Here is a 21558-nt window from a genome sequence, read left to right as displayed (position 1 = left end):
ATTAATGTAACTTTGAAAATATTGCGATTAGGACAAATGTTTATATGACATTTTTTGCTCAGAATGTCTTCGGAAATAAGCTCCGTAAGTGACGGTACATCCTCGTGAACCACCCTGTATTCTATTAATAAAATAACAGGTGCATAGAAACAAAATCATAACTCATTTGAAAAGAATACAAATAATACAAACGCCTAATTAGTGTTGCAGTATCAACCAATGGACAAGAAGCACTTAATATATGTCGACCCAGAAAAAGATGACTTTGATGTCCAAACAGGCAAACAGGACGAAAGATCGAAGCTTTTGAAAAATATGACAATGATACGAAAAATAAATAAAAATAAATAGAATCATTCGCTTCTTTCGATAGAGGCGTGGACCACATCTATCACCACCACATGCTTCGAATTGTAAGGCCATAAACGAGGAGCCTCTCGTGTCCATAAGGAATAGAATGTCCGAGTCTATTCATACGCTAAAACAAACAATGTAAATAGAATATTTTTAACCATAACAAGAACATATTAGGGTCGGTTCTGTACTGATATATGAATACTACAAAATCAGCACGCACTGGGAAAGGAACGGAGATATTTGGAAGTTCTAAACAGCACAGTCATTATTCATTGGCTACCGAATATGAATGCTGATAGTGACGATCTCATGCAAAATTATCCAAGGAATTTTCATTTGCGTGAAAATTGGGCCAATTATAAAACGCCGTATATTCACAGAAACAAAAACCACGGTTCACACCACAACGATTTAACAGAGGTTTTCGATCCAGTATTAGGGGAGAGTAGCCATCGATGAACCGTTGCTTGCAATGGACCGTTGCCATAATCTTGGTCATATTGACTGCGTATGCGTGAAACGTCACCTTAAGGCTTCCCCTCGTGTATGTCACTCCTGAGTTGTCTTTGGTAGCGGCAGCAAACACGTGGGCTGAACAAGAAGCTCAGATAGCTTTTTGTTATTTTTATTATAATTTTAAAGTAACTTTACGTACAGAGCACATTGGCTTAATGACATTAAGTTATGAAATGGCATATATAGCTGGAAGCAGTCTTCTGTCTGCTTCCTTTTTAGTTTTACATTCATAATGTTGTACAGGGACATCATTTTATTTTTAATAACATTTTTAATATTAACCTGGCTATATCTTTGAATTAAAGGTCTAGAACCGGAAACACCGCTTGCTCCCCCTTCCAAGACTGGAGTTCGATGATACTGGCGTAAAATACAAACAAATCACTTTACTAGGTACAGGAGGGAAGAAAAGAAGTTCATCCATTAGTGTAAACTAGGAAATATCGCAATTTTGAGTTTGATAATTTTCATTAGGTTTTTGTTTAACCAAAATACAGTACTGTATTAACACTTAGTGTTTTTGAAAATCATGTTGGTTCAGAAAAGTGTGAATACAATTAATAATTATATATAATAATAAATTTTCATTCAAATACACTTTTCAATTTGTGAGGTCAGATAATCTGCTACATCACATTATTTAGTACGAAGTCACTAATATTTTCGACTTTAAAAAGTCATCTTCAGGTGCATGAGATGCAAACAATATTTAAAAATAGGTGATAAGTTAATCTAGCAATTAATAACATGGTAAGTAATGCACTTAGTGTTTTTACTCACGAATTGAGCTATCCATTCGGACGTATTAATTATGCAGTGTATATTATACTGATTCAGCACATTAGCGTAAAATATAGAGAAAGAAGTTAAATCGAAAAATAATCATAATATGGATATTTAAACACATTTTAAAAATGGTGGCCGTTCATTTCGATACAGGCTTCAGTTCTTTTGTGCATATTATGGCAGTATAGACTATTGTACCTAATCCTAATTAATAGTTTCGTCCTTCGTACTAGTAACTCATCTTGAAAAAATTCTGTACCTACTCTACAAAAGAGTACTTTACGTACTGTAAATTTAATCTTCACTTCTGTCCGATCCGAAAAGATAAAATTACTCAGAAATTCTATCTATTGTCCGTCCAAGTGGTTATGTCGCAGGGTCGTAGAAAGGGGGGGGGATCACGTGACAGTTAATTACTTAACGAGGCCCTTTTACTTAAGTTATTTTAAACAGTTGTATAATATTACGTAGACGTCCAATTCCTAACAGAAATTAAATGTTTTCAGACAAGATATAAGACAGCCCAGCTACTAGACTTTACAAAGGGGCGAACAGAAGCAGGTGGGGGAAACCAGGATGCGACGTAGGCAAACGGATGACAGTACCTGTGCGAAAATATGATTCAATATTGAAAGCTCTTTCGTCACTGGAAAACGTGAACATATTTCTGGAACGTATACTATACTCACTAACTTGGCTCTCTGTGGCGAACGATTGTAAGTTTACTAGTAGAGGGGGTGGGAGTGAAGTACATTCAAAAACTCAGGTACAATAAAAATTGAAGTAAAAATAAAATGATGTCCCTGTATAACCTCTTCAGCGCTCTTGAAGTGTGATTAGAAAATGACGAAGTCGCTATGGATGGACCAGCTGGAAATCCCATGAATGAACTGCATTGAAAATGGATCATTCACGGAAACTAATTTCCTTCAAGAAGCAATCAAAATCAAAACTCCTTTTTTTGGTTCATGTATCAAGAAACCATCGAGGAAAATATGATTCAGTGTATGTCTTGCAGGAAATGGGTACATGAAGCTTGTGTAAATGTTAGGCGGAGTCAAAAGAAATACTTTGTGTGGCATGTGTGGCTTGAAAAGGAAGACTGCTTTATCTACAGTATAAGAATAATGTCAGATTCCAGAAAATAATTTCATATGTACAATCACATCATTATGTTGCTGTTATGTAATTTAAAGTTGTATGCTAACATTTTTAACTGCATTATGTTGCTGTTATGTAATTTAAAGTTGTATGCTAACATTTTTAACTGCTGCATTAGCTAATTTGAAATTTCCTGGAACTTTAAAACATTGAAGTGACAAGGACTGTGTTTTTCATTATTTTCAGTTTCAAAATGTGATTATAATTGGATTAAAAGTAAATTCAACATCAATTAATTGAATCTATGTTTCTTCGCTATTATGATTTGTCATTTGTTGACATTATTTTGAAATATATATATATATATATATATATATATATATATATATATATATTTTTTTTTTTCTTTTGGTCCATTCTTACAACCCTGTCGCCTTCATTGAATCAATACCCGAATTTTAAATGAGCTAATTTTTAAATTGATATAAATAGGATGTAGCCCTCAAACTTCATTTTATCATTCCTTATTAGTAATGTAATTTGTTCAAGCTTATGAACGAAATTTTAAGGCATTGCCTTTGTTAGATAAAATAAGAAATCGTTAGCTGGTCCATTGATGGCTACTTTCCCCTATTTGGATAGTTTTTTAGTTGGTTATTTAACGACGCTGCATCATCTACGAGGTTATTTAGCATCGATGAGATTGGTGATAGCGAATAGTATTTGGCGAGGTGAGGCCAAGGATTCGCCTTTGAATAGTAGGCTATTACAGGAATTACACCACTAATGCAAAAAGCACGGAATTAATCTGAAAATAAGACAAAATTAATGCCTTAGGGTGCTATTCATAGACATTTCGCTAGCCCGCACTACGAGCGTGCTAAACTAGCCCCGGCTATAGACTGATTACTTGTACAGGATTCATATCATATCGCTAACACTGGTTCATGAATACGAAAAACGTTAGTTCGCTGATCATCCACCTGAAGCCCTCGCTAAGAATGTCTATGAATACGGCCCTAAGAGTCTTTATTAAACAAACACGATATATACGATAACTCCGATTATGACAATTCATCGCAAGCATTTGGATAGCTCTGTGCCGGCGTGCTGGCATATAGACTACAAAGGGGGTTCGTATATTGTCGAGGAAAGAGTTTAATTAATTATGCAGGTTAATTTCGTTTACCACCACCCTATTTTACTGTACGATTTAAAAATATCCATCTACTATTAAGAAAAGATCAATAAATTTTCATCGCATTTATCAAATGCATTTTGGATTAAAACCAGGGCTTAAGCTAAGAAATAATTTTCCCAAAAACGCACAAATGAAAAATTATATTTGTGCAAAATGCGAAAACTTGTGCAATTTTATAAATAGTTCTAGAGAAAGATAAAAATTAATAAAGTATGCAGAAACAAGAAGTTATGTAATTTGTTTCTTGGCGTTTTATTACTTCCAATCCATCTCACCACACTCTAGATATACTCATGTAAGTAAATCATTACACGTAGGTATGTTTAGAATCAATTACTGCTGAATTTACATCACATTAATACGTTATGTTATGGGCACTCTGAACATTAATATTCTTTACTAGTATGCCCTTCAAGATTTATTGTTTGCAGAATGCTAATATTTTTTTACTGAAAAGTGATTTCTAATTGCAGTTTTTACAGATTCTTGTAACTAAATTCTCGATCACAATTTATATAAATCAATTAGTAGAAATTGTTCACTAAACTTACATGACTTGCACCAACTTTTTGAAATCTATTCCTGAACATCTATTGCTCAATACCGTTTTGAACATTGCCCGTGCCATTACCATTTCATTTAAATTCAGATTAGTTCAAACACATCTCTGATTTCATTTTCTCCATTACCATCTTCGTTTCTGAAGTCCAATGTGGATGTCGCATTTTTGCACATTTGCATTGAAAGTTCGTTGAATTTTTTAGAAGTTCAATAGCAAAATGCGACAAATGCGACTGTGGCTTAAACCTTGGTTAAGAAAAAAATCGACGTAAAACGAATTTCAATAACTACCGAAGCGATCTCGATCTCTATTAAATTAAAATTAAGTTGAATATTTCACTAAGCGTTTAAGTTTACTGTACATATTCTTCGTCTGAGCGGAACAGATTTGAACAGATCGGCTCTTATCTCTTGCGTAACCTAGAGCGCTTGGATGACGTCACCGTATAACAACAGAAAGTGTGACCAGATTTCTCCAGAATCAAACGTACAAATATTTCATGTTAAAAGATAGCATCATAATAGCCCATTCTCTGTTAATTGCATTGTCAAATGTTTCTTCATTCAACGTCAAACAATTCAGTAACAACCAGGGCCTGATTTAGGCAGGAGCCTAGTACTTGTGTTCCTTGCAGCTTATCTAATTTCTGTTGATTTAGGACCATTATCGGTGTGTAGTGGTAGTGTTAAAGTGTTTTTGTAGGAATGTTCATAATTAAAAATTGAATTCGAAGCAAATTTGGGCCAATAAGAGAAAACGGAAAGCTATAGAAATTCAGAAATTCAGCAAAAGGAAAAACAACGCTGATCATTGAGCAAGTATGTTCGTTTAAATTATGTTACTAGCAGTAACTCCTTCACCCACAGAGATCTCCAGTTTCAAAAAGTTAAGAATGTTTTAACGCAGACTAATGAAGATTTTGGTATACAGAGACAACAATTAGCCACAGCTACTAAATTGTGGAGAATCAAGGTTTTTTTTTTTTTTTTGTATAAGCCTAAGCCATAATTTAGGCAAAAGTGAACATTTCTTTCAAACTCCTGAATTAGTGCACTAGAGGAAACAAGGGATAATACCGGTACTACAACTAATGCAATCAGCTCTGACCACACATAATCACTGATACCTTTATGGGATCACTTTATTTTTAATCCTTCTCCTCAAACTGTAGAATTAATAAAAACCTCTGTGAGATAAATACACTGTGAAAGGAGATAGGTGACAGAATTTCAATGAAATAAGATAGACCTATTTATCATATACGAAAAGAAGGGGCCCCATAAAAAAGTTAAGCTCCGGGCCTCCGAAATTGTAAATCAGGTCCTGGTAACAACAGAAATGATATGAGTACAAATAGGCTACTGTATATTTAAAGGAAACTGGTTTGTGATGCAGGACAAGCATGTTGGTCACTACGATGACTCCTGTGAAGTGCGAGCAAGTCGAGAGCATGGCCGCGTTCAAGTACGAGCCGGTGGCGTTCGGGAAAGTCAAGTGCGAGCAGCCATCCCTCGACTGCAGCAGTAACGAGGACAGCAGCCCGAGCAGCGTGGACAGCGGCGGCGGCGGCGGAGGAGGCGGAGGAGATGTTGAGCTCACCAGCCTCAACTGGCTGCACAACCTCAACATCATCCCCTCTCTCTTGCCCACCCCGCCATCCTCCCCCACGCCGTCCCAATCCAGCAAGTCCACGACACCATTGAGAGTAAAAAACGGTGAGTAAATACCAGTGAGCTCTATACTAAACAAGAGACACCACCACAATGCTCTTTCCTGTTTGAAAGCGTGATTGTAGACGTCATGTTGGTGAGGGCATTGCTCTCTCTCTTTCTAATTAAAGTTTCAATCAGTCTTTCGTGAAGTTCATGTTGCACATGCGCAATAAGCAATAAAAATACTGTTATTGTGTACGATAGCATTCATTGCAAAAGAGACAAGGACAACACTATGTTAGAAAGAGATGGCAATACCACTGTCTAGTATATACAATCATGAAGCTCAATACGTAGTAAATATGCATCCATAGATAGTTGTTAACCACTAAGATCGCCTCATTACAGACGATGCGAAATAGTATTGTCGGACCATCGGATCTGTGCACCTTCAGCGCTGTCGTCGTTCTTGGTAAAGTTAAGCCTCTACCACGGATAAATATATTATATATTTATCCATGCCTCTACTCACTCCATTCCACCAGCTTTCCTCCCACCACGTCAAACTGCAGGCCACGAACCTTGCCGAATAGAAGTGTTGCCAAACTTCCGTCAAACAGTGTTATGTCTCTTGAATATTGCTTATTAATAATGTGAGGTAAATTATTATTTATTCATAATTGAATTTAAGTACGTCTAAGACGTTGACTTCTACGATTATTTGGAGATAATTATAATTATGTTTTTCAGTGGATATATTTTATTGGTTAAATGGAAATTACGTGAATGGAATCTATCTCGATTTAAAGAGAAATGTTTTCGTCATAAATACTTTTCCTTCACCTCATTATCTTGTTTTGTTAGGTTTGTAACGTGATCCTGAAGTCCTAATAAAATTATAAAATTGTAGGAATGAATGAACACATAGTCATGTACCCTCTTTCTTTCTCATCCGGACTAGGGACCGGCTAAGTTACTACATGGTACGAAATTATTTACATATTTACATACTATATAACAATATAGTGATAATGTGCATTAGGCGCCCTGACCTGCCTATATAAATTACATAAAAATGTTGTATTACTATTAGTTAAGTACGTAATTTTGATACGTAATCAACTGAAATAAAATAAGCCTCACCTGTGATCGCAGCTGCTCTTATCGCTGCTTGCTTTATAGTAAACTGATATTGATCTGTTTGTTTCTCTTCATCGAAAAATGCTATTACTAGCTTAATAATATATTTTTTTCCACCACTCCGTGCTACAGTATTCATGTTGAATTGACGACACTGGACTGCAAGTGCAAATAAACTGTCCCGCAAGAAGGCTCAAAATTGTGAGTAGTGAGGAGAAAAAGGAAGATGGGCAGAAAAGAGAGAGATAGGAATGTAGGGAGAGAAATGAATTACCGAGGCTGAGAAGGAATTAGGGTTCAGGTCACATATCTTACGGGAGCACAGATCCTATGATCCGACAATATCGGCACAGTCTATTGTTCCTAGCACCCTAGCTATTACTAGCTTAATAATATATTTTTTTCCATCACTCCGTGCTACAGTATTCATGTTGAATTGACGACACTGGACTGCAAGTGCAAATAAACTGTCCCGCAAGAAGGCTCAAAATTGTGAGTAGTGAGGAGAAAAAGGAAGATGGGCAGAAAAGAGAGAGATAGGAATGTAGGGAGAGAAATGAATTACCGAGGCTGAGAAGGAATTAGGGTTCAGTTCGCATATCTTACGGGAGCATAGATCCTATGGTCCGACAATATCGGCACAGTCTATTGTTCCTAGCACCCTCACAACTCAAGCTTCGTGATTGTGTATGGTAGACTGTGGCAATACGCTCAGCACTCGCGTCACGCTTTTAAAGCATTGAGTTGCGACTCCTGTTTAGTACAGTAAATAGTATGGTAAATACATGGTTCGTTCGAATGAAGGTCGCCCGAGGCTTACTATGTGCTACAGGAGTATAGGCCGGAGTTCACTTTAGGGGAATTGGTAACAACAGCTTTAGACTTTCTAATAGTAGGTGTGGTAAAGTCTGCACAACAGGTTGGGAATAAAGGGCTACTAAACGCCTGGCGCTATAGGCAGTATGCAAACCTCTTCCGTCTTGAGGACCACCTCAGTGTTCGGTTTAACGAATGTTTGAATTGTTTCGCTCTGTTGTGAGTGGACGGCTCTGGGGTATAAAAGGCAGCTCACATGACAATCCAGGCATGATTCTTTTACTGGAATGTTTTAAAGACCTACATCAACAACATAGTCTAGGATATTTTACCTAATCCTACAAGAAATATTTGATTCTTAATCAAAAATGTTAGAAAATTTAATATTGAAGATAACGATTGAGAAAAAAATATTTGTATTGTATTGTATTGTATTGTATTGTATGTTGTATTTCCAATAACACAATAAATGAAATAGATTTAGTTCTGTTATTTTACATACGATAGAAAATACGTAAATAACTTATTTTAGTTACATTACAAAGAAAGGGGTTATCCACTAAGAAGACCGTATAGCCTATACCCAATGATATTTCATAAACTCCGAACGTGTTTTACCCTTCTTTCCTTAAAATGAACTTCCCTCAACTGCATAAACCTTTTTAAGGTTTTACGAAGTGCCCTAAAATATAGCAATACATAGTATACTTCCGAATTCAGCTATCAATTTGTATTGCTAATTTTGCAGACGATTTTTTTAATCAGACACTGAGCGTCATTCTCTTGTTTTGGCAAAGAAATATAACACCAGTCATCATTAAGTACATTACTGTAGCTGCGTTTGTGCCCCTTTTTGCGGTGCATTCACCACATCTGTACAACCCTACAACTCATACAGAATTGGAACGTGTGTCGCCAAATCGAACGAGTGCAGCGCGGGCAGCAAAAAGTTCTTCCTGACGTCGCTGCCACAAATAAAAATCATAATAAAATATAAACCTCTGACATAGTAGATTAATGGGAGTTGGTACACGAAAGTTGTGAAAGTCTACTAGCCTGTATTTTGTCATAACTTAGCTTCTAATACAATTACGATATGCATTTTTTTTTTTTTTGCCTATTAAATCCTCTTTGTACCTGTAATCTTTGAATAGGGATATCTTATGCGAAGTTTTACCGTTCCATGCGGCAGAAGCGTTCCATACCGTTCCATGCGGCAGAAGCGTTCCATGCGGCAGAAGCGTTCCATGCGGCGCAACATGTTGTAGGGCTATGTTATGTCATATGCTACAGTTGATTACGTTTTCCCGCTTGTTGGTTTTCTGTGCGTGTCAAAATTATATTTACAGTTATTTTGTATAACCTAGTATAATTTAATATAATTCAATATTTTCTTACCTCATAATTTAATTTAATTTACAATAAATAATAACGTAAACCTGTATAATATTGAGCGATTCCCCGAGATGGGTGGGGAAATCTGCAGTATGCAGAATATAGATACGAGTAAATTGAATGTTCATGAACCTAAACGAGAACTTTGAGAACGAGATGCACGAATAAAAAAAATAGGAAGTATGTCGAAGGTGAATATTGCCCTCTTTAATCATTAGTATTTAAGAACCGTACGCTAAAAACAGGATAAGCAGCCACCAATGTGTTTTTGTAGGGAAGAGACTATCGACATTGAATTCCTTGTATTTTTTCTGTAGTTGCAGAAAGATCAAATACAATTTTTAATAGGATGATATAATATGATTGCAGTAGTATCACGATTAGTAGTGCGTTTTGTAGGTTAAGGACGTGCAGTTTTGAATACTATGTGGGATGATTTTGAAAATTTGAAGTTAAAACATGGTTTTAATAATTAGGGTATAGTACATTAAAAGCATTATTCACGAAATGGATTTCATTACGGATCGTCCTGGATAATAAACATCCCAGTTTATCGAGAGTTTACTGCAGGCGTAAACTTCGGAGACTCCCACAATTACTACATATAATCTAAGCTAACATAGTTTGCTGTCGGTGTTGCATATGTTTTTATTAATTTTTCTTTTTCCTCTTCCAAAATGAAACTATAGTCAACAATTCCTTACTTGAAGTAGCTATTTTTATTTAGCTAGCACTTTCGAGGCCTAATTTAATTACTTATATTTTTTTAAGATTTAAAGCATATATTCGGAATATTTCGGGACCTGACTGAAGACAAAAAGCTTTCCCTGGTTTTTACGTATAGGAACATAACAAAAATTTGCCATTTTTAGTTGTTTTTAAGAGTATTTAATATACTAATATACTACGTATATCCTCAATGTTTATATACCGAAAACAAATACGCACGCAAAGCGCATCCCTCAAAGTACACGTGCGCTATCTGTTGGTGCTAGTTCAGGTTATCCCTATACTGTATGTACTAGAACTCCTTATATATAGAGTGGATTAAAAGTCGCTTTCCCCAAACACTTCTTTACGTTTAATTACATTTGACTACACATTCTTTTACAGATTTTGTTCAAATGGAGTTCCTATTCCTCGATAAACAATGTGTTCTTACTGTGCTTCCACCAAAGTTGTAGCACAAGAATAAGTTGTTCTGGTGTTAATTTGCGATTAATTGCAATAAACTAGCAGTTATTGTATAGAGACGCAACCCAACACAATAAAACAAAACAATAACAAAACATGACAATACGCTTAAGCTGGCTTAAAGGTCATTGAAATCAATCATGCTACATCAAAGGTACGAACGCGAAGTGTCTATACTTATAATTCACTATACTCTTACTATCCCCCTCTACGTACCTACATGGTACGATGTAGTAATCACTGATACAATAATTATAAAGTTAATAATAATTATATTCTCTAATAAAGAGAATTTTATTCGGTACTCGATTATGAATTGAATCTATTATTGATGTAACTGGTTTAATGACCGTTTCTCAAATTGAGTAAATCTTCAATGCTATTTTTTGTACAATTCCACGAATCCTCGAACTAAAAGTCAAGAATCGAGGTTTACTTTTTATTAACCTAATTGGGAAATGCAAAATAACTTTAATTTATATATTAAATAATGTAGTAATAGAAACCATAAGTGCTTGTATAATTTCGTAAGTTCTCAAACTTTATAGTTTTATACATTTTTTTCCACCATTTGTATGCCGAAACATTTAAATATGTCGTATACGTTAGTATGCTATCAACCTTGAATCATATATCGCTGTTCCGGAAGAACAATGACGCAAGTGCAAAATCGGGGTGAATTTTAAAAACACTCCAATCTGACCACTAATATTTAAAAGTACCCAAAAATATAATATTTTGATTTGATGCGATTATTATAATTTTTATATATTTATTTTTTACATATAGGACCCTACATATATTTATATGGAAATAAGATTCTCTTTTTTGCTTCTCCTTAAAAACATTCATTTTTTTCCTTTAGGCTATATTTCATCAAATTCTACGTTTTTCGTTCTCCTTCCTCTTTTACCTCCTGTTCTCCTCTTCTCTTCTTACTTCTCTTGCATTCTTCAGTTTTTCATCAGTAGTTGTGACTTGTCTACTATAAACATATTATAAATACATGAACCGTTTTCATTTTATCATCACTCCATGTACAGTACATTGGGCTGCAAAAGAAATTCCGATACGAAATTATGTCGTTTCAGAGAACTTAGCAAACATGGCGAAGTGAAAAGCTATTTTCCTGAGATAGTTTTTTTGAAAACGTGTAAGTACGACTTATGTATGTCCACGTTATTACTTGATATGAATTCATTTAAAATTATTCATATACATTTTACAACATTAATAAGAATACTACATGAAAATAGTGAAACTCAGGGTGCGAATTAAGATTTCAAATGGGGGATAGAATCCTAGATAGAGAATACCATACAAAAAATTATCCTCATTCGATACGGCTCAATGCTTGGTTGCATTGACTCGCTTCTTGATCATAATAATAGTTATATCCATGAGCAGGCTTAAGATAAGATGTTTAATTCCTAAGTTATTGACTGTTGTCAGATTGCCGGTGATGATAATACATCAATATTATTTCCTTAGCTTATTTTATACTTTATAAAGTATAGTCATATTAAAACAATTATATTTTGTGAGGGTGGATAGACGTTATCCCTGTCAGGGATATTTAAATGAATTTATGAGAGGGGATAACTTTCCAAAAGAGGAAAAATACACATATCCTCCCTCCCGTTAATTCGCACCCTGGTGAAACTGCAGTTTATATGGTATTCCATAGCCTTCCTTGTTACCCATGGATGCTGTCTCGTTACAATCGATATATACGGCCAGTTACTATTCATACTGTAGTAACAAAAGTATCAATTTAATTAGTCTATAAATATAAAATGTATAGTTTATAGTAGACATACACGAACAAACTGATGATGTAATGACAACATAGCAACATAGGCTAATAGAGTTTATATGCAATGCCTCCTGTGCATCTCTATTTGTACTGTTTTCTAAGTGAAGTCCTCGTAACATGGTCCTATTTCAAATCGATAGCGAATTCGATTCGGCATTTCTTTTGCAGCCCAGTGTAGTGTGTTGTGTTTTCTGGGTATGGGACAGAGATTTGACATTTCTATAAGAAATCTATGTATAAAAACAATGAAAAATACTGTAAATTAGTGGGCCAGCTTTTTTTCCTCTGTCTCTTACACGGAGGAGGGACCCGAAGGCTTACACTGCAGCCTCATGCTTATTGTGCTTACCACTTTTCCGTGAATGATTGGGTAGCCGAAACGCCGCGCTCTTGTACAAATACAGCACGCTGCACCGTGAACTTAACCCGGGCTATGGTAATATGTGAATTAATGATTGCGAAATGAATCCGAGGTTCACGCCGAAAGTTACCCAGCAATTCTGCTTCAATTGGAAGAGAAAAACTCCGGAAACCCCCCCCAACCAGAACTTGAACCCAGGCCCGCTCGTTTCGTGGCCAGACGCGCTGACAGTTACTCCACAGCGGTGGACGGGCCATGTTTAGAAATTAACAGGCTTTGACAATTTGTATTAGTAACTAGAAAGAACATCAGGCTTTGACTTAGTAACCATAAATGATGTACTCTTGTTTTACAAAATGTCAGTCTGCTAATTTATAAACATAGGACAGTAAGTTATTGTTTGTATACATAGTTTTTATATGGTAATGTTCAATTTATTTATGGGGAAAAAGTTGGGGTAGAGAAATCGTGAGCTTTAATATGAGGATCGTATGTAGAGACGAAGAGGAATGCGAAAAAGAGGAAAGATTGGAGAATGCTGGATTTGTAGTGGAAAATCTGCCCTTTGGCAGGAAACTTGAATGAAATGAACAGAAAATTACCTCAGACATTCAATATTTTATTGGCGGAACTGTATTAAAATGAACGAAATAACAAAAACCGGAATGGTTGATTTTCATGATATATGCAAGAATATGTTTACAAATAATCATGCATGTGTGGCCAATATTTAGCTTAATATTTAGTCCTCACATTATTCCTTCACTACATTGTTTCACCTTCAAGATTTGGAGGCGTTGACAATTATCAGGATCAATTTCAATTGGCACTTCCATAAATCATTACGTCATTGTTCTTGCAATAACTCCCATGTGCAAAAAATAGCATTTTTCAGTAGAAAGAAAAAACACATTTATTCATTCTGACAGTTGTACATAGATTGTGAATTCTTACATATTCGAAAGAAAGAAAGAAATATAATTACATATAGAAGATTTCATTATTTACTGTATCAATATTTAAGTTATTTAACAGAGCAAAAATCAGAAAATCGATAAATGTTACATAGGAGTTATTGCAGGAACAACGATGATTATCTTCTACGTGCAGACATCCTGTTCTGTAGTGTAATTGAGATTTCATTTCAATAACCTCCGTGTTCAAATATAAACAGAAGTGAATTCTCAGCAGACTAGTGGGATAAATTCATCTCGTGTTTTGAACAAATATAGGACTTAAAAAGCAAGTTACATTTTGAAATATATAGGCCTACAACATTTTTTAAAATTAACGTACCTATACACAAAATGGCATCACTTTTTATATATCGAACAACGGGATTTGCTAATTTATCACACATTTGTTTCGGTTAACATGGTAACAAGTTTCTCAAAAGTACATTTACTGCTTATTAAATTTTTAAATCACTATCATTGAACGTTTTAAAATGGTTTCCACTTTTCAATATCGAATTAGTCTTGTTTAGTGTTATGAGTGTAATAAGCTTAAACGGCATATAAAAATTCAGAACAAAATTTACCTAACACCTGGCCAGCGCGTTCCTCTGATATCAATCCAGCAGGCTTTTGGCTTTGGGGTTATTTGAAAGACCGAGGTTTTTTTTAACTAATCCTACGACTACCGACGAATTAAAATATGCAATATAGTAAAAAATTTAAAATATTCCACCAGATCTATTAGTAAATGCTGTTCACAACAAAGATTCTTGCTTGTTGAAGAACAAAATGGCGGACATTTTCATGATTTAAACTGAATCGAATAATCTTCGTATCTTTATGAATATAAGTGTGTTCCTGTTTTCTGTATATATTAAGTCTTCTAAAGGTTATGGCGACGTCAAAATATAACTTACTTTTGAATAACCTCGTACTTTATTTAAAAAAAACACACTTTTTAGCTGTGGTGTAAGTAGATATGAACACCAATTCAGAATCACCTGGCACCTTATGCATTAAGTTAATATTTTTGTTGATTTAAACGCATATTATTTGTATTTTATTTTCAGAACAGGCAATACATTTCAAAATACTGAAAATATTTTATACACAAGATGGAAGTAATGTAACTGCAGGTTTTAACAGATTATTCTTTGGATAGAGTAAAAAAATTCTAATACCATATTAGTTCGAAATGAATACTTCTCACAAATGTTAACACAGTTTTGTTCGATGAAGCCGTAAAGAATGCAATGAATATGGGACGGAATGCTGCAATTCTGATCAGAGTTCGCATTTGAGCCGGCGATGCGCTGTTGCCAAACTACGCAGAATTTCAGCTAATTTCCTATTTAACAATGCATAATGTATAGGGTGAACCGTAAGTAATGTCGATATCAACGGATTATTCTTTAAAATATTTCAAACTAACGTTTGAATACAATTTCGTTCGTTTTAACTTCCATCTCGAGAACAAAATGTATATTAAACATTTCATAGTCTGTCTTTTGGAAAGCCACTAATTTAATTCCCAATATTCTCATTCAATTTAAGAAAGCAGTGTATTGCGATAATAAATGGTTTAAAAGAATTTTAGTTTTGTCCTTTAAACGTGCAGAAATTTTAATCCGAACAAATGTAATATTGTAAAATTCCTTCACAGAACGAAGAGTTAGGGTTTACGTTTGTCCGATTCAAAATTCGGCAAATCTGAAGTACAAAAAATTCTTTTAATCATATCATAATACACAGATCTCTTAAGTTGACAGAGCACATTGGAACTTCAATCAATGGCTTTCCCAAAACACGCTATTAAAGGTTTCATACAAAACCATTTTTATCTTTAAAAGGAAAAAAAAGAGCAAACTCGTATTAAAATATTGTTTGAAATATCTCAACCTCCTGACATTTATGACATTACTTACGTTCATTCTGTATACTCTACTTTAACGTTCAATCGGCAGTTACACGACCTGCACCATGTATAAGCTTACATAAAAATATGCAATCTATGGGACTGTACATCAAAACCGTTTAAAAATATGCGAAACACAGAACTTATTAGTGTAATTCGTCGGCATTTGTTTTTCCTCTTTGCTACCTATATATCGTTGTTCCTGCAATAACTTATATGTGCAAAATATAAAATTTTTCAGTAGAAAGAAAAAACATTTACTCATCCTATGGTGGGCGTACATAGGAGACTGAATTCTTACATTTTCGAAACAAAGAAATATAATTACATAGAGGAGATTTTATTACTTGCCGTATCACCAAGTTATTTAACAGAAAAAATCTAAAAATCGATAAATATGTCACATAGGAGTTATTGCAGGAACAACGACGATATAGAAGATTCCACGTTAAGAAAAAAGCATTGTTTTTATGGGCCTTGCCCAATTGTACAGTACAATACTAGCTATGTGGTAGGTAGGCGTTGCTATGACAACTGATCATTTGGTGGAATAGCCCCATATTATGGCCAATGCTTTTTTCTCAACATGAAATCCTCTATAGGAATATAATAATGTAATTTGTACTAAGTTTTAGTTGTCAACCAAGGGAGTAAATGTTAATTCAATTGAACTATTTAACATGTTAGAATATTAATACAATATTAATCAATGCAGGCCCTAATCTTGAAATTTCTAGTGGATTCTTTCAGTGAATTTTAGTTAATAGAATGACTCCGTTATGAAATATGAAGTTAATTGGGGCTCTGAATCCATCACGCTTTGAATACAGATTTTAATGAACTGGTACAATTAACAAGAGCTACATTTGATAATTTCTACTGATCAATGTGAACTAAAGAAACAATAGTTGGTTTAGTAATTCAAACTTCTGTACCGGTGAGCCGCGATGGAAGAAGTTGCATCTGGTGTGTGTACCAGCATGTCTTGCGAGTAGTTCTACGTGTACTGGAGCGACAGGAAAAAACTGAAACAAAAGATACGACAAATTTATTAGTGAAGTGACCGACTGTTTTATGTTCAACACGAAGTAAAAAAAAATGTAGTTTTGAGAAACAAGAGCCTTAACCTGGTGTGATTTTTAAGAACCCTTGGGCACGCTGCCATTTAAACTCAACCAGGTACATTTAAAAATGTCTGAACATAAATAACCCATATACAGAAGTCCTAAAACTAGTATCTCCCGAGACAATGTTTACCAACATAGCAGATAATTGGACCATGTTTATTAGACATTTTCCTTCTTTTGATTACTAGTACCCCTCTAAATATCGAATGTCATTTTTAACGCCTTGTATAGAAAAATTCATAATTTAATGGAAAAAATTATATTAACGATTTTTTCTTACTTTAACGATGCTGTATCAACTACGGGATTATTTAGTGTCAATGTAATTCGTAATAGCCCTGATCACACAACAGATTGTTCAAACTAATGAACTTTAAGGCAAACCACTTATCACTGTGCTGCCACCTAACGACTACAAGTCACATTATAGCCCTCATGGAATTGCATGAAGCAACTATGCTTCCATCTAGCGGACGCTACAAAAATGCCTTTTGGACTGGAGGCTCTGGTTATGGTTCTCATTTTATGTTTCCATTTCACAACATTGAAATGGTCAATCTGATATGTGATTAGGGTTGATAGCCAATTGGTATTTCGCGAAATGAGACCGAGGATTCGTCATAGATTACCCGACATTCACCTTACATTTGGAGAGAACCTCTGGAAAATCCCAACCAGGTAATCAGCTCAAGCGGGAATCGAATCCACGTTCAAGCACAGCTCCGGATCAGCAGGAAACGTGCTACCGTCTGAACTAAGTCGGTAGCCCGAGAAACCTGAAAATGTTTTGGTTAATTTAAACATACGAGTAACTCTTCATTTCACCATATTTTTCCACTTTCTACCATTTTCCAATCAAACACATAAATTTCAACATTGCATTGGCTTCCCTACAGTTCTGTGCAGAATTTACACGATTGGAAGCACTGAAATAATTTGTGTTCTTCGGGTAAAGGGAGACAAGTCTTTTCTTGTACAAATGGAATTTTGTTTCCCAGATGAACACAAAAGTTAAATTATACAAGTGAGTGTGCAAAAATATCAAAATAATACTAACAGTTGATGCGTTTTATTTGTGTGTAAATTATTTGCAATAAAGTTCCGAAGCTTAATTTTCATTTATCTCCAAACTAATTTTTATGACTTCTCCCTTTACCCAAACAACACATTTGAATCGCTATTTGACAGCGGAGAGATAAAAACTGTCCAGAACATCCACCCTTTTAACACAAATTATAAAATGTTACATTGAATTTTAACCATTTGTACTAAGCATTTTAAAGTAATTTTAAAATAAATTGATGTGTCTATGGTAAGAGGACATATTTAAATAAAAAATGAACTGTAAAAAAATTTAACTTCCGCCCCTTTTAACAAATAGCGGTTCATTTGTCCCGTTTAGCCAAGGAAGGATGCAACTGCTATCATTTTCAATTCCGTTATGACAGGAGCTTAGCATCCTTCCTTGTTACACCCGCCCGCCACGATGAGGCACGGGACAATGGGCGGGACCTGGAAGAGAAAGAGAAATACGTCAACATCAAGCATTAAAATATAATTAAAAGGCCTAACATGATTTAGCTTGAACCTGCCAAAACAATTTTTTTTCCTCAGGCTCTTAACAGCTTCCACTACGCGAAGAAAAATTTAAAGATTTTAGTATTACAATCTCGGTAACAGATCGAAAAGACAGTACCTATCAAAGTTATGTTTGTTCCTAGAATATTTAGTATTTTCTCGAGACTATTTTTTTTTTGTAACGAAAGCTTAAAGCAAGCAATTAGGAACTCATTTGCCACTTTGATTTAGACGTTAATTATGGCTTAATAAAAATATCACGTGGCATATGCTATGAGCAAGTACATAGAGCTTGAAATTATACAAATTGTACTCAACACAAGTTTATATAACACATTAGGATTCAAGTCCTAACAAATTTTGAGAAACGTCAAATCCAGCTTCTACAAACTTTCAAAAGTTAGGATTAATGAATCCGAAAAATGTTTCCTCACAGACATTGAAAGTTTTTTCTAGCAAGGGCTAAATTACTTTGTTATGACTCATTACTGCCCTCTGAAATACTTAGTTCAATTATCAATTGTGTAATGTTATTACTTGATTTACAATTATCACATACCACGTTTAAGCAAATGCACATTCAGTAGTGAACACTTGCTTGCCAAGTTGAAAATATTCTTCAAATTCGTCCTCTTGATATGTATCAAATCGGTGAGATCGGTGAAATCGATGAAATCTGCGACAGTTTCCTCATAGACGTTACATTTTTATTGTATACTGAGGGCTCAATTACTCTGCATTATGAAAAATATTACTGCCCTTTCAAATAGATATTCAGTTTAAGTTATAAATCACTTTGCCATTACTTCATCTGCAATATGTATACTCAGTTTGTAATTGTTTACTTAATTACTTTTAATGAATATTCAGTTTATAATTATTTACTTCATTACATTTATTGCGTAAGGTATATGAGGAAACCAATAGAAAATATTCAAATTCGTCCTTTTGCGCTGCATCAAATCGGTGAGATCGATTAAATCGATGACAGTTTCCTCATAGACGTTACATTTTTATTTTATACTAAGGACTAAATTACTGTGCATTATGAAAAATATTACTGCCCTTTCAAATAGATATTCAGTTTGAGTTCTCAGTTACTTTGTCATTACTTCATATTCAATATGTATACTCAGTTTGTAATTATTTACTTCATGACATTTACATTTACTGCGTAAGGTATATGAGGAAATCAATAGAAAATATTCTTCATATTCGTCCTCTTGATCCGAATCAAATCGGTGAGATCGATGAAATCGACGAGATCGATGAAATCGGTGAGTTTCCTCACAGACATTACATTTTTATTGTATACTAAGGGCTCAATTTCTCTGCATTATGAAAAATCTTACTGCCCTTTCAAACATATTCAGTTTGAGTTATCAATTACTTTGCCATTACTTCATTTGCAATATTTATACTCAGTATGTAATTATTTACTTCATTATATTTAATGAATATTCAGTTTGTAATATTTACTTCATTACAGTTACATTTACTGCGTAAGGTATATGAGGAAACCAATAGAAAATATTCTTCAGATTCGTCCTCTTGATGTGCATAAAATCGATGAGACCGATGAAATCGATGAAATCGACGAGTTTCCACATAGACGTTACAGTTTTATTGTCTACTAAGAGCTCAATTACTCTGCATTATGAAAAATATTACTGCCCTTTGAAATAGATATTCAGTTTGAGTTGTTCGGCTACTTTGCCATTACTTCATTTGCAATATGTATATTCAGTTTGCAATTATTTACTTCGTTACATTTACATTATGCATATTCATTTCCTAATTATTATAAGGTATATGAGGAAACCAAGTTCTTCAAATGCGTCTTTTGCATTTCAAGAGTATCAAATCGACGAAATCCGAGCAATTTGCTTCCTCAACGTTATAATAAAACAAGATCTCTATGTTCCTGAAACCTTAATAAAATGTTCTCTCTATACATGATATCAGAGTTCCAAAATACTTCAATGTTTGAACAGAATTTCTTAATATTGATTCTTTTTCTATCTGCTAACTATTTTTTTTACGCTGGTAACCCCCGTCCCTAGAACCCTGAGTGGCAGAGCTCGTCCTACGCCATCACTGGAGTCCTACGGCAACCCGCCGAAATAGAATTTTGTATGTGTGAGGGCTGTCGCCTAACCAGACTAACGAAAAAAAAGTTACTAGGCGTGCAAGCGTCCGACCGCCACAGTTTTCCCTGTGATGAAAAAAAAAGCATCTTACAAACTAAACACTCCTGAGTGAACGTCCATATTGTGCCAGCAACGGGCTAAGGACAATCCATATTCTGCCAGCAAAGGGCTAATGGATGCAAAGCTAAACCCATCAATCACGACGACGTAGAATCATCAATTGCAAGACGACGTTGAGGGAGCCTAACGTGGAGGGCGGAGGACCTTACAACTAAAAGACTTATAAAGTACAAAAAAAAAAATAACCATCACAGGGTTCCGCCGTGACTCTTAATCCTAGGCTCTGCTTCCAACCGGCGCCGCACCAAAGTCGTACTACCGGTGGTTACAGTAATCGCTCATCGAATCTAGGCTCGGATTCGATGCTCACACTTGAAACCGTACTATGGCGTGTATACCCCGATACGGCGCCGTGGTGAATCCCTCAAACGCTAACTCGAGACGCTGCACTTGGCGGTAACTCACTGTTTGTACAGGGCATCAGAGGACATCATGGGACATCAGGGGACTCCAATCTGAAATAAATCGAAAGTCATATTCAAACCGCGGGCAAAGTTAAGCGTTTTGTTAGAGATTCTCATATCAAATAAATTAAGGGGTATACAGGACGAACGGTAATGTTATTAATTTCAGGGAATTATTTCGAGATACTTCAAACAAAAATTGTCATAAAATTTCACTCGTTTTTGCTTCACAAAAAAAAGTTGTTTTGTATTAAACATTTCATAGAGTGCTTTGAGAAAGCAATTGATTTAATTCCCAATATGCTCCGTAAATTTAAGACAGCAGTGTATTATGATAAACGATTGAAAGAATTTTAGTTTTACCATTTAAATGTGCAGAAATTTGATCCGAACAAATGTAACCTTGTACAA

At 34.9% G+C, this 21558-nt stretch overlaps 1 protein-coding gene across 2 annotated transcripts in view; it reads left to right on the top strand.

Annotated features, from left to right (window-relative positions):
• The window catches only part of LOC138706217 (forkhead box protein J1-A-like), a 104618-nt gene that overhangs the window by 35717 nt on the left and 47343 nt on the right, over positions 1-21558 (top strand). For both annotated transcript variants that reach the window (XM_069835254.1, XM_069835255.1), the window contains exon 2: positions 5919-6238. In XM_069835254.1, the coding sequence (XP_069691355.1) occupies positions 5926-6238 (313 nt within the window). In that variant the 5' untranslated portion in view covers positions 5919-5925. The remainder of the gene's footprint in view (positions 1-5918; positions 6239-21558) is intronic.

This window comes from Periplaneta americana, chromosome 9 (assembly GCF_040183065.1).
Source record: "Periplaneta americana isolate PAMFEO1 chromosome 9, P.americana_PAMFEO1_priV1, whole genome shotgun sequence".
Taxonomy (NCBI): Eukaryota; Metazoa; Arthropoda; class Insecta; order Blattodea; family Blattidae; genus Periplaneta; species Periplaneta americana.
The sequence above is the reverse complement of the archived record's forward strand: the minus strand, read 5'-3'. Positions and strand labels throughout refer to the sequence as shown.